Genomic DNA, 23,074 nt, shown 5'->3' on the forward strand with positions numbered 1-23,074 from the left:
CGGGGCGGGGCGGGGCGGGGCGGGGCGGGTTGGGTTGGGGCGGGGCGCCCGCGGAGGGGCGGGCGGGGCTGTGCTGCTGCGGGCGGGCAGCACCGGGCTCAGGGCGAGCTGGCCGGGCTGATGGTGGGGCTGCTGGCGTCCGAGCGGCTGTAGTCGCTGAGGGAGCCGGTCCGCGAGCCCCCGCTGCGCCGCTGCAGCATGCCCGGGTGGAAGTTGGCGTGGCGGCGCGCGTGCTTCGTCAGGTGGTCGCTGCGCATGAAGCGCTTTTCGCAGATGGGGCAGCTGAACTTCTTCTCGCCCGTGTGCGTGCGGTAGTGCCGGGCCAGCTCGTCGGAGCGCGCGAACTTCTTGTTGCAGTCCTGCCAGCTGCAGGCGAAGGGTCTCTCACCTGCGGGCGACAGGGCAGAGCGTCAGTCCCGCTCCTGGCCCTGCCCTCCACGCAGCCCGCTCCTCCCCACCCCTAGCTGCCTCCCCGCCCGCCTCTATGACAAACCCATCAGGGCAAAGGTGTGCCCTGCCAGTGCCCACCTGCTGGTACCCAAGGAAGGCAGCAGACATCTCCCAGGATGAGATGGCAGCATCTCAGGTAATGTGGCTGCAGGGCCTAGGGCCCCTGGTGATGGCACCCACCAGCCTGTGCAGGCCCCCTGGCCCTGGCCTGTGGGGAGCTCAGGCCCATCTTCAGGATCAAAGATTGGGAACCAGGAGTAAAGGGGCTAGGGCCAGGAAGGACTGGCAGGCCTGCGCAAGTCCAGCTGCCCCACACCGGCCCTAGGGGAGCCACACCTCAGAGCCCTACACCTCGCAGGGCCAAAAGACAACTCCCGAATGCAAGTGCCCTACCACCCTCCTGACACCCTCCTCAGTTTCATCATCTATAACATGAGGAGCCCAGACCAGGTAATTTCCTTCTCTTGTTGCCCCTTCTCTTACAGAAGTTCCAATGTGGCCAAAAGGCAACAGCCAGCAAACAGGAGACTCCAACAGGCTCTTGCAGACTCAAGCACGGAGAGTGACAAGGGTGGCTACTCAAAACACTCCATGAGAGGGAGGTGACAAATGCAGGCTGCAGTCAGGACCTCACCCCCTCCCTCCCTCCTATTCCTTGCTCAGAGCAAGGAACAGGTCAGCATTTACCCAGGCAAACTCTGAACCACACACACACACACACACACACAAAAAAAAAAAAAAAAAAGACATCAGCTGCTTAGAGAGAACCAGCAGGAGCTCCTGGCACCCCAGAACGCAGCCCTTATGGCAGGCACCTGGGGTGGCCACACAGCCTCCCTTCCAACCCTTTACCTTCCCCTCCCTCCCTGACTCTGGCCCTAAAGCCAATAGCCATCCTTGAAGCTGGCCCACCTGTGCCTGGAGGAGGAAATCCACACCACCCACCCCAAATGAGCCCATCAACCTTAAATATAAACAAACACCCAAGGATGGCCAGATGGCCAAGGAAAACCAGCAGCATGAAAGGCAAAAGTCCAAGAGCAACAAAACAAAGCTTACTCCAGAGGAAAAAGAGTGAAGCCAGGAGACAGAAGAGAATGTCAACCTAAAAATTCTAATTAGTATTCTGAGAGAAATTTCAGATAAAATTCATGCATAAAGCAAACACGATACCATCAAAAGGAAGTTCAGAGAACAAAAAACAGTGTTTAGAAATTGAGAGTATTGTTGCCCAAAAATTCCACAGAAAAGCTGGAAATAAACTCAAGGAAATATCCCAGAAAAATGGAACAACATCAAAAAAGGCTCTAGAAATATGTGAATGCTGCTGTGTTCTCTTTCTCCTGGTAATGCTGAAACTAAGAGCTATGTGTTGTATATGTTCTTATTGATTTTATGGGGTTTTTTGGAGGGGGAAAGGGTATCTGTTGGGGGGATGGGATTCTAAATCAAGCAGGAGAGCAAACCATCATTTCCCAAACCTTTCTAACAGTTACAAATGATAGTTCAGAGTTACAGGTAATCAATCCTGGGGGTGCAATATTTAACTAATTTGTTTGTTAACAGATAAAAGGGGAGGAGAGCAAACTACCAAAGAAACAAGAAAACGGTATCTGTCAGAATCAAATAAGACTAGCTAGCACAGATGTGGGCAGGGTTGCAAGTAAACGCTCCTGCTATAAGAAACTCTGCAATGTCAGAACACTGAGTAAAAAAAGACCACAAAACTTATTAGAAAGAGGTGAGAAACAAACACCAAGTTATCCATAAGGGAATAAGGCTGGGACATACACTAGACTTCTCATAATCACATTGGATTCTAGATGACAAAGAAATAGGCTCTTCCAAGTTTACCTCACAAACTCCAGCAAAAATGAGGGGAAAAAAACCCCGAGAAGCCAGAGAAGTGAGTGAAAAATGAAGGGGCATTCAGGAGAGTGAGGTAGAGACCTGGGGACCACTAAGGCAGGATTCACAGGGGGATAGCTCCAAGAAGAAAATGAGTTCCATGCATCAGAGAATTTGATCAAGAGGCTGAATAAACTTTAGAACACAGTGAAGGCACATACTATTCTTTGGTTAAAAGAAAAAAAGAGAGGCAATTAGAAACTCCAGGAAAAATAGAAGACATGCAAGAAAACTGGGATCTAAATTTGAAGCAAACTAAAATGCTACAAGACTATGAGCAATCACAGAAGAGCTCAGAGCCAAACACTGGTCTAGGGACTTTTTGTATGTTATACTATTTATCTTTCACAACAACCCCATGAGGCAGTAGGAGGGAATGAAATCCTTGTACAGGCCCTGGCATATGGAAGTAATCTTTTCACAGTCATGGTCATGTGAACCCTAGCACCAGTTAGTTGTCAGTGTTTAGAATCAATGTTATAGACAAAGTCCATACAACTGACTCATATCCCCAATAGAGAATGTGGATTTACAAGAAATTTAGAAACACACACATGCACAAAGGAAATGTCTAAATGAGGTTACAGTTATAAGGATAAGCAACAAAAAATTAAAATAATAACATATCCATCAATTCAGGAGGAGGTGAGTGGAGGGGTAGGAATGAGGTAAATCCTTAATTTTCATGGCAGGGAGATAATAGATCATATCTAAATCTGATACATCATAGAACAGTAAAAAAAAAAATCAGTTGGTTTATTTATGTCAGCAACCACCAAGACAACTAAAATCAGAGCAGTGTTGGTCTCTGGGGAGTGAGGCTGCACTGGGAACAGGATTTTTGTTGTTGTTGTTGTCATTGTAAGCTCTTCTGCATTACATGTCTTTTTAGAACTGAATATATTGTTAATCGGTTCTGGGGGGAAAATCTTGTCAACAAAACAGTTTGAGAAATGTTGCATGCTAAGTCTAGGAACTTCACAATGCATATTGGTCATTAAATGTTTGGAAAGGTCCAGCATTAAGTACAATGGTTTCATTTCTGTGTGACTGGGTGCTGAGAGCTTGGTGTGCCAATTGTGACACTGTCTTCACAGTGTATTGATGGTATGACCTCAGATAAGCGCCTCTCTGGTGGGGTAAAGAGTGCCCCCCCCCAAAAAAGATGTCCAGGCCCTAATCCTTTGAACCAAGGACTCCTCGAATCCCTTTCCGTATTTGGAAAAAGGATCTTTGTAGATATAATTAAGGTAAGGACCTTGAAATGAGATCACAAGTGTCCTTAGAAAAGAAGAGAAGGGGAAAGGACATAGAAGAGAAGGCCAAGCGATGACAGAAGAAGAGACTGGAGTGATGCATCTACAAGCCAAGGAACACCAAGCATTGTAGGGCACCCCCCAGAAGCTAGGAGAGAAGCATAAAATGGATTCCCCCACCCCCTGCCAGCAGAGCCTTCAGAAGGAATAGAGGTGACCAGGGGAGTGAGCTGCCAACACCTTGATCTTAGCCTTCTGCCCTTTAAAACAGTGAGAAAGTGCATTTCTGTTCTTTTAAGCCACCCAGTTTATGGTAATCTGTTATGGTAGCCACAGGAAATGACTATACTACCCCATCCTCATAGTGGGGTACACATGGTGATTCCACGAGGTCACACACAACCAGATTGAGGCACTGTGCCTGGCACATGCCAAATGCTTACCTTGAAATGTTAAGCTATTATTTTTGCTCTTATCCATTATTTTTGTCACCTGTGTCTTCTCAAATTTAGGCCTGTGGTGGGAGTAGGGGAGGACCAACCCAAATTCAGGCTCACCCTGAAGAAGCCCTGGGCCCTCACTGGGGGGTTGTCCTTTCCAGGGTCCTTATGCTTGCAGCTCTGGGAGGCATGTGAGGCAGGTATAATTATAGACGGGCTACAGTGATGTCAGGGCCACAGAGAACTGAAGCATCCAACATGATGGGATGCTGGTACCAGGTGGCCTGGGGTAGCAGAAGGTAGGGAAAGCGCAGCATCACCCCTAGGCCAGCACACGGTTCTTGGTCTGTCTGGGCACCAGCAGCTCGGCACTTTTATTGAACACAGACCCGAGATCTGGCTCTGGGGACAGAGTCCTGATGCAGACAGGGTCCTCCCTGTTCCATCCTTTTTACCTCTGTCAGCCCATTCCAGGAGGGCAGATGGCAACAAACTGGCCCACAAACAGATGAATAAAACACTCAAAAGTTATGATTCATGCTGGTAAGGAGCAGCACCAGGGTCTGGCTGGGCTGGTGACACTCAAGCAGGACCCAGGAGACTAATGAGGAACAGCCAGGAGAATCGAGAACAGGTGGGGGAAAGGCAGCCTGTAGAGGGGGACAGAGTCACCCACAACGGTGTTTCTCATACTTGCAGAGAGACACCCAAAGAGTGTCTGTTTATGTGGGTTATAATTATTGATATTGTTCATATTAGAAATTAAAACAAAAAAAAATCAAACTCAAGCACACATTCCAGTAGCTGAGAGAGGGATGACATCATCACACATCATTTAGCTTTTGGAATATTCCATTGTATTCTTTTGAGAGAATAAAGGACAAATAATGTAATTATTTTGAAAATAGTTTTGGCCACGTGGACTCCTAGAAGGGTCTCAGGTGCCTACAGGTATCCCTGGGCCTCCCTTTGAAAACTGCTCTGCTAGAGATTGACCCCAAGGTGGTATGACTGGGCTGAGTGAGTATATAGGGAGTATACTCAGACTGGAGTGGGGGCCCAGCAGGTCCAGGCCCTACAGGGAGTTGGCCCTCTGTACTAAGTGAACCCTAGCTTTCCTCCTGCTGGGCTCAAATTCTGCATCTGCTTCCTCTTGGGCATGAGACGGGGAGACAGCAACAGTACCACAGGGCCATCATAAGCAGAGTGCGCAGTCTAGCTCAGAAGTGACACTGGCCTTCGCAGGACAGGAAACCTAATCGAGGATTCCAGAACCCTGAAGGGAGCTCAGAGCTCCTGCAGCATTCTGCCTGAAGCCTAAGCCTGGCAAGGGCTCACTCCAGGACCCCTGCCCTCACTTTCCAAAGAAGGGAGGGCTGCAGGGGGCCAGGATTTGGGCCGTGGGACTGAATGGTGAGAGGGCCTCGGGAGGGGGAGGCAGAGTAAGAGGAAGGGGGTAGAGGTCAGGTTTTGTGGGGTACAGGGTGCACAGGGAGGGAGTGAGGGAAGCTGGGGGAAGGCTGGGGTCACTGTGGGGGGCTGGAGGACCCTGGGGCTGGGGAAGGCGCCAGGCCACGCTCAGGGTGGAGGGGCCTGAGGGTGCCAGGCTGCAAGGGCCAGGACTGCGGGACAGGGGATAACTGGTCTATACAGGGCGGGGTGCTGCTGGTGTATAGTAAGGGGGGGCAGCTGGGCGGCGGGGGGCGCCAAGGCCAAGGGCTCATGGGGCGCAGGGCGGGGGTTACATAAATGTTCCCTGGCGCTGCAGTGAGGCTGTGAGAGCGATTGCCTCATCTTATCAGGGAACACTGTGTCCCACATGCTCCTCTTGCCCAAGCCACAGGCCTGGGCTGGGACAGCTTGTTCCTCCCAGAAGCCGCAAGAGGCTAGACTGGGAGCACAGGGGCTTTCCTCCTGCCGGAGCCCCTGACTGGGCACGCAGCCCTGGGCCCTGCCCCCTGCCCCCTGCCCCCTTCCAGGCAGCCTGCAGGTGCAGCTTGGGAAGTGTGCATGATCCCGTTCCTGCCCCGAGCTCAGGCTCTGGCCACAGTGAGACTCCCTCCGGCTCTGACCCCCGTCCAAAGGGCATGCTCCCAATTATCTCAATTGCTCCAACCAGTTCTGGCCAGACTGCCAGCTCCTACAGGTGAGTGGGTCCCTCCTGGCTCCAACAGTACCTGCACACGGCAGTTCTTTTGTATCTGTGGGGCCTCTTGGGCAGTCCTGGGGATCTTTGGCATTGTCTCCCAGTGCTTCACACAGAGCCGGGGCCGGAATAATGTCTGTAGACTAAAGCCTTTTCTCCCTGTGGGCAGTAAGTGCCCCCCCCCCATTGGCCCCCTCGGCCTCTTGCTGGCCCTACCAGCCAGGGCTCTGGGAAGCCTAGCTGAGCTCCCCTCTGTGGAACAAAGAAGGGGAGGGATACAACTCTGAACAGAGGGCCCCCAGAGAGAAGGGCAGATGGAGCCATCGACTTAACAGGAGCGCCTAAGATCACATGACCAGACCTCAGTGAGCACAAGGAACCCACATGGGTGTGTCTAGGGAGTGATGATGAAGGGCAGGGCTGGTCGGAGAGTCAGAGGGAGGCACAGGGAGAGGCTTTCACAGACACGGAGGCAGCTTCTCCCGGGCTCCCAGGCCCCAGGGCGCAGGTCCTGGCTGTTCACCGCCAGCAAGTGGGCTGTCAGTCATCAACAGCTAGCTGTGATCGGTGGCCGCTGGCACGGGGCCACTTCCAGCTTCCCGCCTCAACACCGCCATGCTTTTCACTCCAGGGAATCCCTCCTGCTCACCCTCCCACTCCCAGGCAGCTTGGCAGACGGCCAAGCACTGGAGCCAATCAGCTGCCAGCCTCCAAGGAAACCCAGGCCCATGGGCAGCCTCGGGGTCAGCAGAAAGGCCTGTCCCCTGTGGTGGAAAGCAGACTTTCCTTTCATTAGGAGGCCACTGACTACTCCACTGATCACTGAAAATGCCCATGGTTTATAGACCCACATGGAGCTGACATGCAGACGCCTGTCTCCTAGGCCGCCCCAGCTGGAAGCCCTTACCCACCATGGTACAAGTGAGGGAGGTGAGGCCCAGCAGGAGGGAGAGCTGCCACTCAGCGGGGACCCCTCTTGCCCTGGGACTCTGCCTATAGCCTGAGAGGTGCTTCCTGCATGGAAGCACCCTCTACAGTAGTCATGCCCCACTACACCCCTACTCATTTGTTGACAGCTCCAGGGGCTGTCATCTTACCTGTTTCTTTTCATAGTTACTGTGAGAGTGAGCAGGAGCACACACATGCTCACATGAGCAACACTGTTATCACCAGTTGGGGAGGGGGTTGCTCCTGGGCTCCTGAGCCCCTTGAGGGGGGCTCTCATAGCAAGCCACTGGCAAATGACCATGGTGGGAACCACTGGTTGCACGTTTAAGCTCCACACCAGTGAGTATTCATCTTTGCTGGGACTGCCCCCATCCCAAGGCACTCTGGTCTCATGCTGCTGTTATGGGTGCGCAAGGGTTGCTGATCACACGCTGCCTTACCCCCAGAGCTGGCAGGAGACTGCTACACACAGCCCTGGGGCACAGTTAAAACAAAATCTACATTTCTACAATGGATGCAAGTGTATTTTTAAGGTAGGCATTTTTGGTGTTGCTTTGCTTTGTTTTGGAATGGATAACTTGACCCTAAAATTCATACAGAAAAACAAACAGAAACAGCAAGGAAAACTGAAAAAGAACGATGTGGGGGTACTAGACCACCAGATATTCAACATATTGCCACACAAGCTATTAACTGGCCAGTGGAGAGGAGCAGAAATGCCAGAACTAGACCCCAAAACAGTGGGAAACATGTTTAGCATAAATTAACATCTCAGATGGGTGGAGGGGAGAGGGGCCAAAAAATGTGTAAGGACAACTAAGCAGCATCTGGCAAGAAAGTAAGGACCGTGCTAGGATAGAAGTTCCTTCTATGAATCAAAGTCCAGTAGCCATAAATGAAAAGATTGATAAATGTGACTACAAAAGTATAAAATACTTCTCTAAGGACAAAGCCGGCAGAAGCAAAGGCAGAAGATAAATGCCAACCTGACGGGAAAAAAAATATTTGCAGCTCATATCACAAAGGCCTACTCTCCAATACAGAAAAAGGGTATAGAAAAGGAAAAACCAACACCCCATAGAAATATGGGCAAAGGCTATAAGACGGTAGATAAAAAGAAAGCAAAGGACTCTCCAACATCAGAGAAGATGCTCAGCCTCACCCATCAGGAAGCAAATGCAAACTAAACCCCACAGAAATCCTACTTTGTACCTGTCGGGCGGCAAGGGGGCAGGACATGTAGCCTCGCCGTTTGCCAGGGGAAGTACAAACTGCCCCAACCTCTATGGAGGGCGACTTGGTGATACTGATCACAATGACAGATGTGTGCAAACTTTGCCCCCACAAAACAACTTTTGGGAACCTATTCTATAGACATACCTGCACACCTACAAAATGTGACAGGTGCCTGATTATTCAATGCAGCAAAAGCCTCAGAAAAACTCATGCCCTTCCACAGGGGCCCATGAAATCAATTATGGAACAGCCACATCACAGAATACTGTAAGAAATGGACTGGGTTCCTTCTGAAGTGACCAGGGGAGATCTCTAAAGTGGTACTGTTGAGGGAGGAAAGCAAGGTTCAGAGCAGAATGCATGGGATAGGATAAATGGTGAGTGTACATGGGTGCATTTGCATGTACGTGCAGAAAGATCCTCTGGGAGGATACCTAAGAAAGTCACGACAGAGATTACCTGGGGACAGAGAGCTGGGAGGATGGGGGGGGGGGCTGGGAATTTTCCTTGAAAACTGCTTCAACCTCTTGGATTTCAAAACACAAAAATGTATTTACCTAGTCAAACAATTAAAAAACAAGAATCCATAGCAAACTAGGAAATGCTAGCCACCAAGAATGCAAATTTTAAAACAGGAGTCAAAGGAACAATATTCCGTGCCTTCCTAGCCAGGCCCATTCACACCACCTGTGGCCTCTCATACCCCTTCAGCACATTCCTCAGCCTCAGAGGATCCTGAGAGCTCCCCTTAAAATAGATTCTTCTCAGAACAGGGGAGGGGGCAGGGGAGCTCCTTGGAGTAGAAGAAAATCAAAAATTGCAATGAGGTCCAATCTACCTCTCTGGAAGGTGTTCCTGGGGCAGGACTTCCGGGGCTCAGGTCCCAGTGTCACGCCGCAAATGGTTTTGTTGGAGGGTGCTCCCTGATACATGGTTTGACAGACCCAGTCTGACTTAAAAGGCAAGGGAGAAGAAGTCAGGCAGCAGCAGACCCAGATCTGTAATTGCGTATGTCAGAGGCCCCTTCAAGCTTCTAAATACCACACGCCTGTCATAAACGTCGCCGGGTCCATCCTCACAGGACGGGACCCTTGAGAACCAGCCTCGGCAGATGGGCGAGCTACTGCCAGGTGAGTTCGTCCACGTGTCAGGACACAGGCCACAAGTTCAAGGCAGGAGAACCGGTCCCCCGGTCCCCTCTGCAAGGAACTAGTGAGGAGGTGGGAACTAGGGAACCAATGCAGGCTTCTGGGAAAGGTTTTTTTTCTTGGACCAAAAGAAAGGAAAAGGAAGGAAGGGAAGGAGGCAAGACAGAGGGCCAGGCGTGTGGGGGTGGGGGAAGCCGCCACAGAGCAGAAGAGCCTCTGGCAGGCTGTGCTGGGCTGTGATGTCTGGGGTGGCACCAAGTCATTGGCGGCCACACAGGGAGGTCTGAAGGGACTCACGGAGAAGCCAAAATGCTCCTAAACATAGACAAGTCTTTGGCCAACCTGAGGCTGCCCACACCACCCCCTCCTCAAAGAAACAAAGCTCTTCAAGGTCAGCAAGAGCCCCTGGGAGAGGGCACAGAGCAGAACAAACGGGTCCCTTCCTGCTGCCATCAGCCAGTGTGCAGGACTAGCCACCCCGCTCTGCACCCCAAGGCCCCATGCCCACACCCAGGGCTCTCTAGGCAACCAAGGGAGGGGCCCTTCTCTGTAGAGCCTTTGGCAACCATTCTGTCCCACTTCCTCTTCCTGTGTCTCTCCCCTCCCCCAGCCTTCATTTCCTCATGCCTATCCTCTCCCCTGTGCCTCCTGGGTGGGCCTTGCCAGCAGGGACCCAGCCTGACCACAGTTGCCCTGTGCAGCAGACCTCTCTGCAAGCACAGAGCTTTACGGGTACACAATTTTTACTTCTGACGTATGCAAGCTCAGGTGACTCTACCTGGAGGGAGAGAAGGGTGTCAAGATGAAACCTATCTCAGAGATGGGGACTAAAGGTGGAAGGTCAAAAGGACCTCCCAAGGCCACACACCCAGAATGGCTGGCCCTCCAAGTTGTCTAGATTTCTCTTAGGAGGAGGACATTCTCACAGCCTCTCCCCACTGTGTAATAGGAACTGCTATGGGAAGCTGCCCAAGTTGACCTCGGCCACTGGTGTCCTGGGAGCTGAAAGCACAAGAGGGACCGTCAAGGCCAAGGGCCCCTCTCACAGATGAAGGCACTGAAGCCCCGCACACACACACGGCAAGTTGCCACCCTCCGCATCCTGTGGCCTCCAGCTTCCCAGGGAGGGGAGCTCCCCAGCAGCACAGCCAGCCCAGTCAAGCAGCACGGCCACTCCACCTGCTGGGGGCCTTGGCAGGCAGTCACCAGACCTTCCGCGGCATGTGGCTGCACCTAACGTGTGGACGAGCCAGGTAGCCCTGTTCCAAGAGGCCCTGCCTGCCTGCCTGAGAAGGACTGAGCACCCCGAGGCAGAGTACTCAAAATAATGGAGCTAAGAAGTGGCCCCTGGGGAGCACGTGCTCTTCCTCCAGACCCAGCACCTACACCCGGGCCTGCTCCAAGTACTACAGCAGCCCACTTCCCTCAGGGAAAAAAAAATGTCACCAGGTTTCAAAGAGAACATAGCAAAACAATGTATTTGTCAGAGTTGGTTTCATAAAGCAAATAAATCAGAATAAAAACAAGTAAGTCATTTTTCTACAGTCCTAAAATGCTTTTGGTTTTTGAGGGAGCCTATGCAAAAAAAAAAAAAAAAAAAAAGCCAGTCACTGACCTACCTTTTCTAGAACAGCTGAAGAGTGCTGAGGAACTACTTCAGACACTTGGGGGAGGAGCCCGGAGAGTTCCTGGGGCCTCTCCTTCAGTAGCCCAGGTCACCAGACCCACCACAGCCTCAGCCACTTGGAGCAATTTACACCCGGGGTGTTCTAGGAAAACTACTCTGTTCACAAAACCACTTGCAGAGAACAGGATACTGGAAGAGTAAGCCAGAGGCTCTGCTCCTCTGTAAATCTGAGTTCCATTGCCAGAGAGGAGATGGCCCTCAGCTGCTCTCACAATCAGCCCCTGTTGCCACCTGAAGAAACCCACATTATTGTGTTGAAGGAAGGAATTGCTTTTCCAGGGCCCTTTGAGGCTCAGGGCACAAAGGCCAGCTCTTTCTCTGTCACAGGGCCTGTCCACCATTTCTCTGAGCCGGTCCCTTCCTCCTCACTTCCTGCCTCGTGCTCAACCCTGTTCCTATGCCTAGCCTGGAACAGGTCACTATGGGGGCTGACCCTGAGGACATCAGCCAGGAAGAAAAGCAGATGCCACTCTGCACTCCAATTCCCACCGTCCCCCAGAGTGACCCCTTCCTTCGTCAAGTGACAGCTCTGCAGGGGACTCTATGACCCAAGGCTACCTGCATCAGCCTGACACTAGCAAAAGCTGGGACAAGCTGCCCAGGGCAGGGAAATCCTTTAGTGGGGTGTCGGGGGCTTGGTGCTCCTGGGTGTCACCCCCAATGTCACTGGAACCAGGCTTCATGTGTTGGGTAAGCAGACAAAGGAAGGGTCAGCATGGAGGCTGCCTGGCTGTCCCTCTCTAAAGTCTCATAGGCCACAGACAGGGGCCCACTTCTAAGTAGTTGTATTCGCATAGATCAACCAAGAAAACAGACCACCGAGCAGCTGAGCTCCACTGTCCCAAGGCACGCAGGAAATGCACAGTCAGGACAGGAAGGAAACACCGCCATTATCTTCGGAAGACGGGATTCATGCGTGACTGTCCTTCCTGCATTCCTATACTTTTCAACAGAGCTGCTTTTTGCAGAGTGCAGTGTGTTCTCTCATGAAATTGGATGTATACATATCTATCTAACGTGTGTACTTGTGTATATATACATTATAAACCTCTGTTACAAAATAATAACAGCTCACCCAAAGTCCAGCTCATTAACTGGGCCTGCTTCCATAGAACTCAGCACCTCTGGCCTCTGGAGAGGGAGCAGCACTAATGGACATGCAAGGGTGCACGTGCCTGGAAAGGTCAAAGGACCACATGCCAGAAATTTCACAAAGGTGTTTCCCCCCCTTTTGCTAAGGGTTACAAAACACATTTGAAAATATCCGTTCCCGAGGTCCCATTTAAAACAGCAATAATAAAATACTAATGATTTCTGCCAGCCAGAAGCCAGAAGCCACCCGAAACAAGGGCTCTAGAGGCGCCCCACCCCCTTCACACACGCATGCACGCATGCACATGTACGCACACACACTCTCCTGAAGGGACATGGAGAGAGGGTATATCAGCTCCCAGCCGCAAACACTTCCAGATCCGGGACTGCAACGGTCCACCAGGTGACCCAATGTGATGAGTGGACTCATGTGAGGTGCCCCAAAGCACAGACACGTTCATTTCTTTCCCATCTATTCTGATGGTCACACAGCTAACTGTCTCCAAAGGGAACCCAGGAGCACTTTCCCTGGGCTGAAGACTGACTCACATCAAGCTCCCTGACCCCCCTTTGCAATCTCAAAGCGAGCACTCGCCTGCTTTGGGAGCCAGAGCGCTGTCACCAACCCTGTTCTGGGACTATGTGATCTACTGCACACAGCTCTGACAGCTGCTGACAACCTAGGGATGACATTTCAGTTGGTCTTTTCAGAGGTTTTCTCAAACAACAAGGACAAGGACATGAGTTTGGAGACCACAGTTAAAGATTTAGGTTTACTTACTTGATAAAAATGTTCTTCGTTTGAGGCTGATCAAAAGTAAAGGAAGCTCATATTCAGAATATATAAAGAACTCTTAAATCTCAACAAGAAGCAAACATCTGATTTTAAAAATGAGCAAAAGATCTGAACTCAACCAAGACAAGATGTATGGATGGCAGTCAACTATGTGAAAAGGTGCTCAATGTCATCATTAAGGAAATGTAAAGTAAAACAATGAGGTGGCACCATACATTTACGAGAATGGCTACATTCCAAAAAACCGACAATACTAAAAGCTGTTGGAGCACCTGGAACTCTTGTTCATTGCTGGTGTGAATGTGGCACAGTCATTTGATAAGACAGTTTGGCAGTTTCTTGTAGAGTTAAATACAGACTCACCATACAACCCAGCAACCCCAGTCCTAGGCATCTACCAGGTGAACTGAAGAGCCACCCGCAAATGTTTAGAGCAGATTTATTCATAATGAGCAAAAATAAGAAGTAAGCACTTTCTACAGGTAAGTGGATAAAGAAATTGCAGTGTATCCATACGATGGAATACTATTCAATGATGATGACGAAGGAGCTACTGATTCACAAACACAAAAATGGTTGAATCTTAAATGCATTTTGCAAAGTCAGAGAAGCTAGATTCAAAAGTCTATATATTGTATGACTTCATTTATATGATTTCTGTCAAAGGCAAAACTGTAAGTCTGGAAAACACATCAGGGGTTGTCACAGTTGGGGAATCAGGAAGTGGCTGACCTCAAAGGAGAATTTTTAGGGCCATGGAACTGTTCTGCCTGGTACCAGGGTGGTGGATACAAGACTGCGTTTCTTTAAAACCCATGGAACTGCACATCACAGTCTTTATCATACACAAATTTTGAACACGTAAAGGAGGCTGGGGGATCCCAGGATGGAATGTAGACTGTGACCACAGACTCCAAGCATATTACAAACGTGTGACGTGGCCTCTAGGAAGGGGGGGAGTGAAAGCAGCTGACCTAAGTAACTTGGGAAAATGGTGTTTTGACCGGAAGCTGAAAGACTACAGACATAAGTAACGGTACTTGAACACTGCTCTAGCTTCCCACGAGATAAACAATTACGAAACTGCTTCACACGTGTGCTGGGATGGAACAAACAGGTGACCGCACGGTGCATGGCAGGACCTGGCATCTCACTGTTGGAGAGGGAGGTTATAGATCAGCAGAGGGAGGAGGGAATGAGCCCTTCCTTAGGGGCTGCTGCAGAATCTGAGATATCTGTGTGAATGCATGCTCAGCTCAATGTGCACACAGAGGGCCAGACAGAGAAATTATTAAGGGTGTGTGTGTAAATAGGCTTGGACACAGACATGTTTCCTGGGTCCGTCCACTGGGAGAGGCTAGAAGTGGTGACACCCCAAGAGCAGGGAGCACACCCAGCACCGAGATCTTGGTTTCTAAATACCATTTTCCAGCAAAAGGAATCAGGGCTCCCTAGAGAAATGGATGATTCTAGGACTAGAGCAGGAGCAGTACAAGATGAACCTGACTTATTAATGCCAGAAAGTAAGGAAGTGCACAAAAACCCAAAATGATGGGGATGGGTCAAAGGGACACCGGAGATGACCTGGCCGAGTTCCTGGCCAATGCTGGGACAACTGGGCGACACAGTAAGTATCTGCGGCAATCATGTGGTAACAACGTTCTCCCACTGATATGACCTGATGAGAAGGGCACTTCACCTCTGTGGTATTTTCTCCCAAAAGCCTATAAACCCAGTGTCATCACGAGAAAAACATCAGACAAATGCAAACTGAGGGACAATGTACAAAATATCTGGCCACCACCCTTCAAAACTGTCAAGGTCATGGAAAACAAGCAAAGTCTAAGAAACTGTCACAACCCATGAGGAGCCCGAGAAGGCATGACAACTATAGTTCAAACCCATTTCACTCACATTTTGTGATCACTACAGTGTGACTGTGTAGCTTGTTTCTAAGTAGTAATTCAGCACTTCTTAGCTAGGACAAATGGCTGATACAGCCTCACTTGTTGGGGGAGAAAGTAATTGCTGGAGAAAGCACGTGATTTCTGAGATGTCTCAAATGCTTTGGGTGCACTGGCTCATGCAGTGGTCACCTTTGCCAGCTGGGCCTTTCTCTAATCAATGTTTACCCACCTTGAGGACAAATGCACAAGAGTCGCCAAGTGACCATGACAGTGACACCTCTGTCTTCTTTCCCCAGACAAATGACTTAAGTTTACAGTGGCAATGCACCAGTAAAGATGGTTCCTTTCCGACTCCCTTGCAGCTAGGATTGGTTTTGTGAACTGACAGTGGCCAGTGAGTTCAGGGTAAGTCACTGGATAAGCCTCATCATGATAAAGATGGCCATGTGCCTACTGCCATTCTTCCTGGCTGGAGAATGTTCCAAGGTTGCAGGACCAGCAGCTGTCATGCAATCATGGGTGGAAAGCACAGCCTAACTCATGTGCCAACAATGATGAAAGAGAAAGAGACCATGAGCCTTGGAGTCTGGAGGCATCCTGAAGCTGGACACCAGCCCTGGATATCCAACTCTGGGACCTATAACCAGGGAAAAAGAAATCTAAACCTACCAACCTGAGGTTTAGACCTTCTTCTTTCCCCAGGCAACTGCCTTCTTGTGAGCTGCCTTCAGTTGCTTCAAGATTATTGCTCACTGTAGCACTGGCTGTAATTCCTAGATCACATCATTGGATAATAACCAAAAGAGGACACTGGCAGCCTAGGGGCTGGACAGTTCAGCCCATGCAGAGGTAGGAGCCTATGTGGGAAGGGAATCTCCCCTCTCATCTCTCCCTGGACCTCCCTGCACTGGCCCATGTGCCAAACAGGAACTCTGGATAAACATAGCAGATCACCACCTTCCCATCCCCTGATCCCTCTGAAATGAAAGGAAAGGGATTTAAAAGGACTAAGTGAAAGGGAAAGGAGAAAACAATAGTAATTTGGAAGCTGGAAATTAGAGGGATGGCAGAGAAAGCAAAGAAGCACGTTACCCTGCAGGATGTGACCTCCCAAAGGCTCAGGAGCCCCTGATAGTACGGGTACCATGAGGCTGAAAGAAAGGGCACCGGACCATTAAAGCAGCAGCAGATATGTCACAGCTGCCCATCTTTTCCCTACCTGCTGAAGAACAATTTACTGTAGGGTGGGTCAGGGGAGGTAGAGGCTCTGGACCAGAGACCCCAGACATGGCTCAGGGCCGGCAGAGCAGCCTCCCGATCGGGGGCAAGGGGAAGAGCTCACCTGCTCCACACCGCCACTCCCAGCCCTCTCTCCACCTGGCCCTAGACTGCTCCCCACCCCCCAGCAGGGGGAAAGTCACCGAGCCCTGGCTTTTGTGCAGTATCCCCAGAAACCAAGAGCTTCTGACCAGGCCTGTCAGGTGAGAGATCCAAACCAGCAAGCAGATAAAGGTGACCCAGAGGATGCCGAGTCCATGCAACGTGGGGAGAAGAACACTTCCAGAGCTGTCAGTCATCCTCAGAGGTAAGACGTGGCATCCATGCAGCAAGGACAGGATGCTCCTTACAAAAAGGCAATCCGGCAACCTGAGTCTGAAAGTAAAGACGCAGCACGGGAATGTGGCAGAGGTTAAAATCATCATTTCAGGGTTGGAAGAGAAAATGGACAAAGTCTCACAGAAAACAGAGCAAATGACGAGTAACTGGATGATAGGAGGGAAAAGGTAAAGATAATGGAAGGATCAGCCAACCGTTCCAACTCCAGATGAAAGGAACCCCAAGAGCCCTGAGAACACACAAAGTGGACCATCATTCAGAGCATGTGCAAGAACGGGTCCCAGAAGCCCAGGGCACTCATGGCCACACCAAAGGGCCTGCTGCAGGACACAGAGCCTTGAGCCCAGCACTTCTGCCACAACTCAATCGGACCAGGAGCAAGACACTTCCAGAAACGTAAGTTTTTAAGACACGGCCTCCCACGCTTTCACCAGAAGGCAGAGGCGTGGGTTCTAGGACACGGGGCCTGAAAGAGGGGGAGGGGTCTCAGGACAACAGGGATGGCCAGTCCAGGAAGCCGCCAGAGGTCTGGAGAGGAGACCTCCACACCAGTGAGAGCCACATGGCCCAGGGCATGGGGACAAGTCAAGGACAACAGCACTGAGAAAACCAAGCAAAAGGAGCAACTATTAATTCTACGGAAAAGAAATGTGTGACACAAGGGTCACTGCCAATTAGCATTCAGTTAGTCCTGGTCATCTGTAAACACCGAATGCTGACCTAATGCAAAATACCCCGCTAACCTAGTGGGGCGGCAGGGAGGGGGGCAGTGACAGGGAGCTCACTTCTCATCTCCCACTGCGGGAAGTCAATACATGATGTTCAAAGCTGAAACACAGAGCAGAACCCCCAGGAGCACACAGGCGAGAGCTAGGATGGTAAATCCCAAAAGGGGCAGCTGAAGGAGCCAAGAGCAGCTGCCTCTGGCGGAGGGAATGGGAGGGAAGGGGCACAGCCTGGCACCTGTTTATCATAATAAAATCTGCAGGAAGATTTGGTCCTCAGGCTACATGTGTTACTTGGTGCATTAATACATTTTTATTTTTATTTTATTTTTTTAAAGATTTTATTTATTTATTTGAGAGAAAGTGAGAGAGAGAGGGAGGGAGGGAGGGCATGAGCAGAGGAGAGGGGCAGAGGAGAGGGAAAAGCGGACTCCCTGCTGAGCAGGCAGCCCAAAGCGGGGCTCAATCCCAGAACCCGGAGATCATGACCTGAGCCGAAGGCAGATGCTTAACCAACTGAGCCACCCAAGAGCCCCTCTAATACATTTTTAAAAATAATTTACAAAATGGGACAGATATAACATCTGTGGCAGCCAAGCCTTTCCATGCAGAACTGCTTTGCTCTCCCCATCAGCCACTGTGAGGGTGCGGCCGGCACCCAAGCGGTGTAGGTGTAACCCTGTTTTGCTCCTCCCTGGCCCCTTGCACCAGAGGAAAGACCTTCCTGGGGAGCCGGGCCTCCTCCCTTGCCTACCTGCGTTACCCTAGTAGCACTTTGGATTGTCTTAGTTGCTGTTTTTTTCAATTCTGATAAAAACCTGTGCGGCACCGGGTACATTGTTCTGCCTGCAATGAGGCACTGCCGTGAAGGGGTGTGGCTCGCACCACTTCCCCGAGTCTAACGAGTCCTTGGGGGTGACTTCAGGCTGTGGCTTTCTTTATTCCATATTTAATTAGTGTTATTCTAGCACTAGACACACTGGACTTTCGTTTAAAAATGTGTGGCACTGAAATATTAATGGATAAAACGATATGGTGTCTGGGATTTCCTTGAAAACAATGGGGGGGGGCTGGAGGGAATGTTGGGGATGTGGGCATTCATTATGTGCGCCTCTCAGTCGGAGTGTCTGCCTGACGCTCTCCCTACTGCACGGATGCGGGGTGCAAGCATGTGCCTTAGGCCTAGCCTGGAGGCCCCCTGCTCACTGGATTTTAACCCTCCTCTGGCTCTCTCAAGGCTGGCCCACTGTCCGCCAGTCCCTCAGGCTGCTCTCTGCCCACCCTCCCATGGGCAGGCTGATGCCCTGCAGGCCTGGCCAGAGCTCCGAACTCACCATTGTCATTGTCTACACAGGCCTTGTGCTTGCTCCCACGGCTGGGAGAGCAGAGGGCACCGGGCGGGGACTGGGCCTGGCCAGGACCCTCCAGCCTGACAGTGTCTCCCGGGCCTCACCGTGGCCAAGAGCCATGTCTGACCGCAGACTGTGCATGTCCACTTGGTGGGGAGTCTGGGAGCTCTGGGGAGTTCCTGACCCCCAGGGGTCTGTGAGCTAGGCAGGGCGGCAGGGGTGCTTTTGTTCCGAGAAACAGCTGGTTTCTGCTTGAAAGGAGAAACAGACTCAGAGTCCTTCTTCTCTTCTCCATGTTCGCACCCTGCGGGTGCTGGGTCCTTGACAAGAAGGGGACTGGGGAAGGGGGTGACCCGCCTGCCGAGGGCCCCCTAGACCCACCCGCCTGGGGTGGGGGAGGCCGGCTGCAGCGAGCTGCCCCGCGTACCCTGCCAGATCACTGTGGGAACTCTGGCCGCAAACACCACAGCCCCCCTTCCCAGCAGCTATTCTTGGTCTGTGTCTCCCTTTGGGGGGGAGGACAAGGGTGGAAATGATCAGAAGCTAAAATTAGCAAACGGCAAACAATTGAGGCCAGGAATCTGAGGTCAGCTGAGGATAACGGTTTGTTTTTTGCGGCCCTGAGGTGGTTTGAGCAATAAGGGGAATTGAAAACGAAAACAAATCTGGAAGTAGCCCAACCCCTGCAGGGACCAAGGCAGACACTGGGTCAGCCGGGGGTAGGCCAGGCCAGATGGCAGGGACTCTGCTGGGCTCAAGACCCTTCCAGGGCGCCCCTCCTCCCACGGGACTTCCTGCTGTTTCCCTCTGAGCTGGTCTTCCACAGCCAGGAGGACACCTACAGTTGTGAGTTACAGAAGGCTCCAAAGGGTTTCCCAGGCACTAGTCTGGTTTTGAATTGCACTCCTGGGAGGGCCGGCAGCAGCAGCGGTAAAACCCCCAGTAATTGTGCCATGTAACCAGGGCTACAAGCCTCTGCTCTGCTTCTGTGGCCACTTGCCTTTTCACACAACCCAGTAAAACAGCCCAAGTGACAGGCCAGCCAACCAAGCACAACGAGGGTGTGTGACGTGCAGGGCCACACAGCCAACACTGAGGCCGGTTCCCTGCCTGGTGCCTCTGCCCCACCTTCTACCTACACACTTAGAGGAGACACGGAGAGCTCCTGACCGCAGCAGGGCGGGGCTGCCAGCCAAGGGCCGGGGCCCCACGTCAGAGGCAGGCAGCAGTTTTGACTCCTGACTGCCCGAGGCGGGCCAGCTGCAGACAGATAAGGGGAGGACAGCCCAGCCTCAACACCACTCCATGGTCAGGGGGCTGCTTCCCCCCAAGGACTCCAAGTAGCCACTCTGGAGGTCCCAGTGCCCAGTGGTCTTAGGATTCTATCTTGATGCTCACAGCTTGGGACCTGGAACCAATGCCCTTCCTTCACTGCTAAGGCTACTCAGCTTGGCCTTGTGATGCCCAGGACTTCATACAGCCTTTTCCTGAAGCACACAGGGGCCTACAGAGCCCAGAGAGCCTCAGCCCTAGTCCTGAGAACAGGGCTCCTGTCTCCAGGACACACCAGGTGCCCAGAGGCTTTTCCTCTGGGCCACCCCAGACCAGGCGCTGGAGCCATACCGAGTGACACCATTGCACATGTGTGCTAGTCTCAACAGTGACCAAATCTGCCACAAGATCTGCTCCCGGGCCACACCTCGTCCAGGCAGGCTTGCACCTGACCAGGTTCTCCTCAATGGCAGGCTCAGAATAACATTCTATTGTGGGGATTGGCCTTGGCTGCATTTATATCTCCAGCAAGCTCCAACCAGAGCCCAGCTGGCCACAACCCTGGCCACCAGGTCTATGCACTGAGTAGGGCCGAGGATGCTGGGAACCAGGAGAGCTCGAGGGGCAGCACTGCAAAGTCCAGGGCTGCCTTTTCTTGTCCTTGTCCTTCAGGGCATGTGGAGGGCCCTGGGTGGACTCTGGGGCTGCGAAGAGGGATCGGAACCCCCAGCGTGCTGGAGCCCTAAAGATGAGAAGAGCTCCCATAGCCACCTTCCCAGGCCAGGCACTCCTGTAGAAAAACTCCCCTTTCCCTAACCAGAAAATCTCAAGACCCCTGGTGTCTGAGGACACACCACACACCCTATAGCCATGAGGGTCCAGAGGTGGGGGACACAACAGGACAGTGTGAGGGTCCCAGAATAAAGAGTGGGTCTGAGTCTTCTGTTACGTCAGCTACCTCGGTTCATTGCGAAACCCTTCTGGATCTCTCATAACACCGTCCCTGCCAGGGTGTTGGACTGGCTGCTCTCATGCATGGCTGTGGACGTTGGGCTCATTTTCCTCTTCTAGAAGGCAATTTGCCCGTAACTGCACATTCCCCTACTTGCTCCCAGGAGTTCATGCTGTGAAAATAATAAAGATGAATCCACTGTGGATGGCCCTCAGTCATGGGATATTCCAGAAAAGCAAGTCGCTGGAGGTATCACAGCCACCCGACCCCATGGCCTGTTCAGGATACCGGAGATGACCGTGAAAGGCCAGGTCAAAAAACCAGTCAGCACCTCAGAGATGTGATCATGACAGAATGTTCCAGTGGGAAAAGTATGGAACATAAAATGACTTCTGTGAAGCGATCCTGAGTTTTATACTAAAACATACAGAGCCAAAAATGTTAACCGTGGTGACTGGTGGGTGGGTGGGATTAAAGTTATTGATATTCCTTCGTGTTAATCTTTCTCTTAATTACTTTTTTCCCCCAAATCCTCTTTCACAAACACGCTCAACTTTTACAATAGGAAATGAAAATGAATGCAGTGCACCCAAGTCAGTCCTTGGGCAAGCCCAGTTCTTATGAGAAACAGGAACACACATCTCACCCCCTCCCAGAGTGCCAGAAGCAGTCTGCGCTATGGGGGGAGCACACGTTCTCTGACTGTTGACTAGACCCAACTCAGAAGCTGCCACAGGCCCAGGGACAGCAATTTCGGTCATCTGGAAAGGCACGTCGTCCCTACAGATGCTGTGGGAATCTCCACTTGGATGTCCACCAATGTCCCTGTTCAGTGTCCTGATTCTCTCATCACTACCACGTTCTCACAGAAAGGCCATGAAAAGCTAGGCTCCTCATCCATAAAGCACCCTGGGCCCTGGGTGTCAGCCTGGGTTCTAGCCTGGCCACGGGGCCTCCTCTGAAGCCTGCCAAGGGGGTTGTACCCAGACCAAAGTCACCCTGTGGATCCTTTGATGTCAGACCAGAGGCTGCCTTACGCACCAAACCGCATTCTCTACACACTGTGTGGGTGAAACAGGTGCAAAGCACAGAGCCCTGGGCCTCATTTCTTTTACCCCACATCCTGGGGGACACAGTTCCCTACACCTCAAGCCTAAGCATCTGATGAAAACAGAACCTAAGGGGAGTGTCCCTGCCCGGAACCTCACACACTTCACCCTGAGATCTGTAATGAGACGCAGTTCCCAGACATCTACCTGTGACCCAGACAGAGGAGCCCAGGACAAGCTGAACAGTGGGCCTGTGTGACTTGTGGGACCTGGTTCTAGCCCTCCCCCCCCAAGCCAGGATCTCCGGATCCAGTGTGCCCACTCCCCCACTGTGACTTGGGCAGACTCTTCCCCTTCCTTGCTTGCAATTTGCATACTGGCTTAAAGACAAAGACCACATGCCACACCACCCTCCAAGTTCTGGGAGGTCAGGGGAATTCTCTGTAGGGCTTTACTTGGTGGACAAGAGCCACAGCATCCACAGAAATGTTCACAAATTCTGCAAGAGCTTCTCAGAGGACTTGGCAGTTTCAGCAACTCTCCGAGTACTTCTGGTTCAGCCAAGGACACATGGCTGATCACTTGTTCTACCGTCTAGCTTCATGTGGAATTCCAGGGACATCTGAACTCTGCTTTTTGTTAATTCACGCCCAACTTTGCACTGGCAGGAGGGGTGCTGGAAGCTGTGACCGCCCCCCGCCCTGCCCCTGGAGCCCTCCAGCCCTCCAGCCACCTCAAGCACCTGAGGACCCTTGGTCCTCGCTCCAGACTCCCATCCTCCTGGTCCAAAGACGGTGGCACAGGCCTGGTCCACACCCACCCCCCAGGGGCCTAGCGGGAGCCCGGTTCCTCCTCACCACCTGCTAGGCCCCACGAAGAAGGCATCACCTGCACGCTCACATAGCAAAAGGCTGTGGAAGTATCAGAGGTGAGGCAGCTGAGTGGAGGCGGGACACTGCCGGCGCCCAGTTGCCGGCAGGAGACTCAGGTCCAGGATCAGGCACAGCATGAGTCAAGTGCACTTTTGATCTCTGGCCCCTGGACCATTCACCATTCAACCCACAGGAGAGCTGCTCCTCCCACTACAGCCCAGCAG

General features: G+C 51.8%; 1 protein-coding gene and 1 long non-coding RNA gene across 2 annotated transcripts in view; one reads left to right on the forward strand and one right to left on the reverse strand.

The window, feature by feature from the left end:
* Positions 1–58: 58 nt before the first annotated feature.
* Positions 59–23,074, reverse strand: part of KLF13 (Kruppel like factor 13) — a 44,256-nt gene continuing 21,240 nt past the window's right edge. The window contains exon 2 of the mRNA XM_040642666.1: positions 59–388. Within this exon, the coding sequence (XP_040498600.1) occupies positions 99–388 (290 nt within the window). The 3' untranslated portion in view covers positions 59–98. The remainder of the gene's footprint in view (positions 389–23,074) is intronic.
* LOC121105511 lies at positions 375–1,170 on the forward strand. The gene is made up of 2 exons (XR_005838030.1): positions 375–586; positions 936–1,170. It is a non-coding gene; the product is annotated as an uncharacterized LOC121105511 (long non-coding RNA).

This window comes from Ursus maritimus, unplaced genomic scaffold (genome assembly GCF_017311325.1).
Source record: "Ursus maritimus isolate PB19 unplaced genomic scaffold, ASM1731132v1 scaffold_27, whole genome shotgun sequence".
Lineage (NCBI taxonomy): Eukaryota > Metazoa > Chordata > Mammalia > Carnivora > Ursidae > Ursus > Ursus maritimus.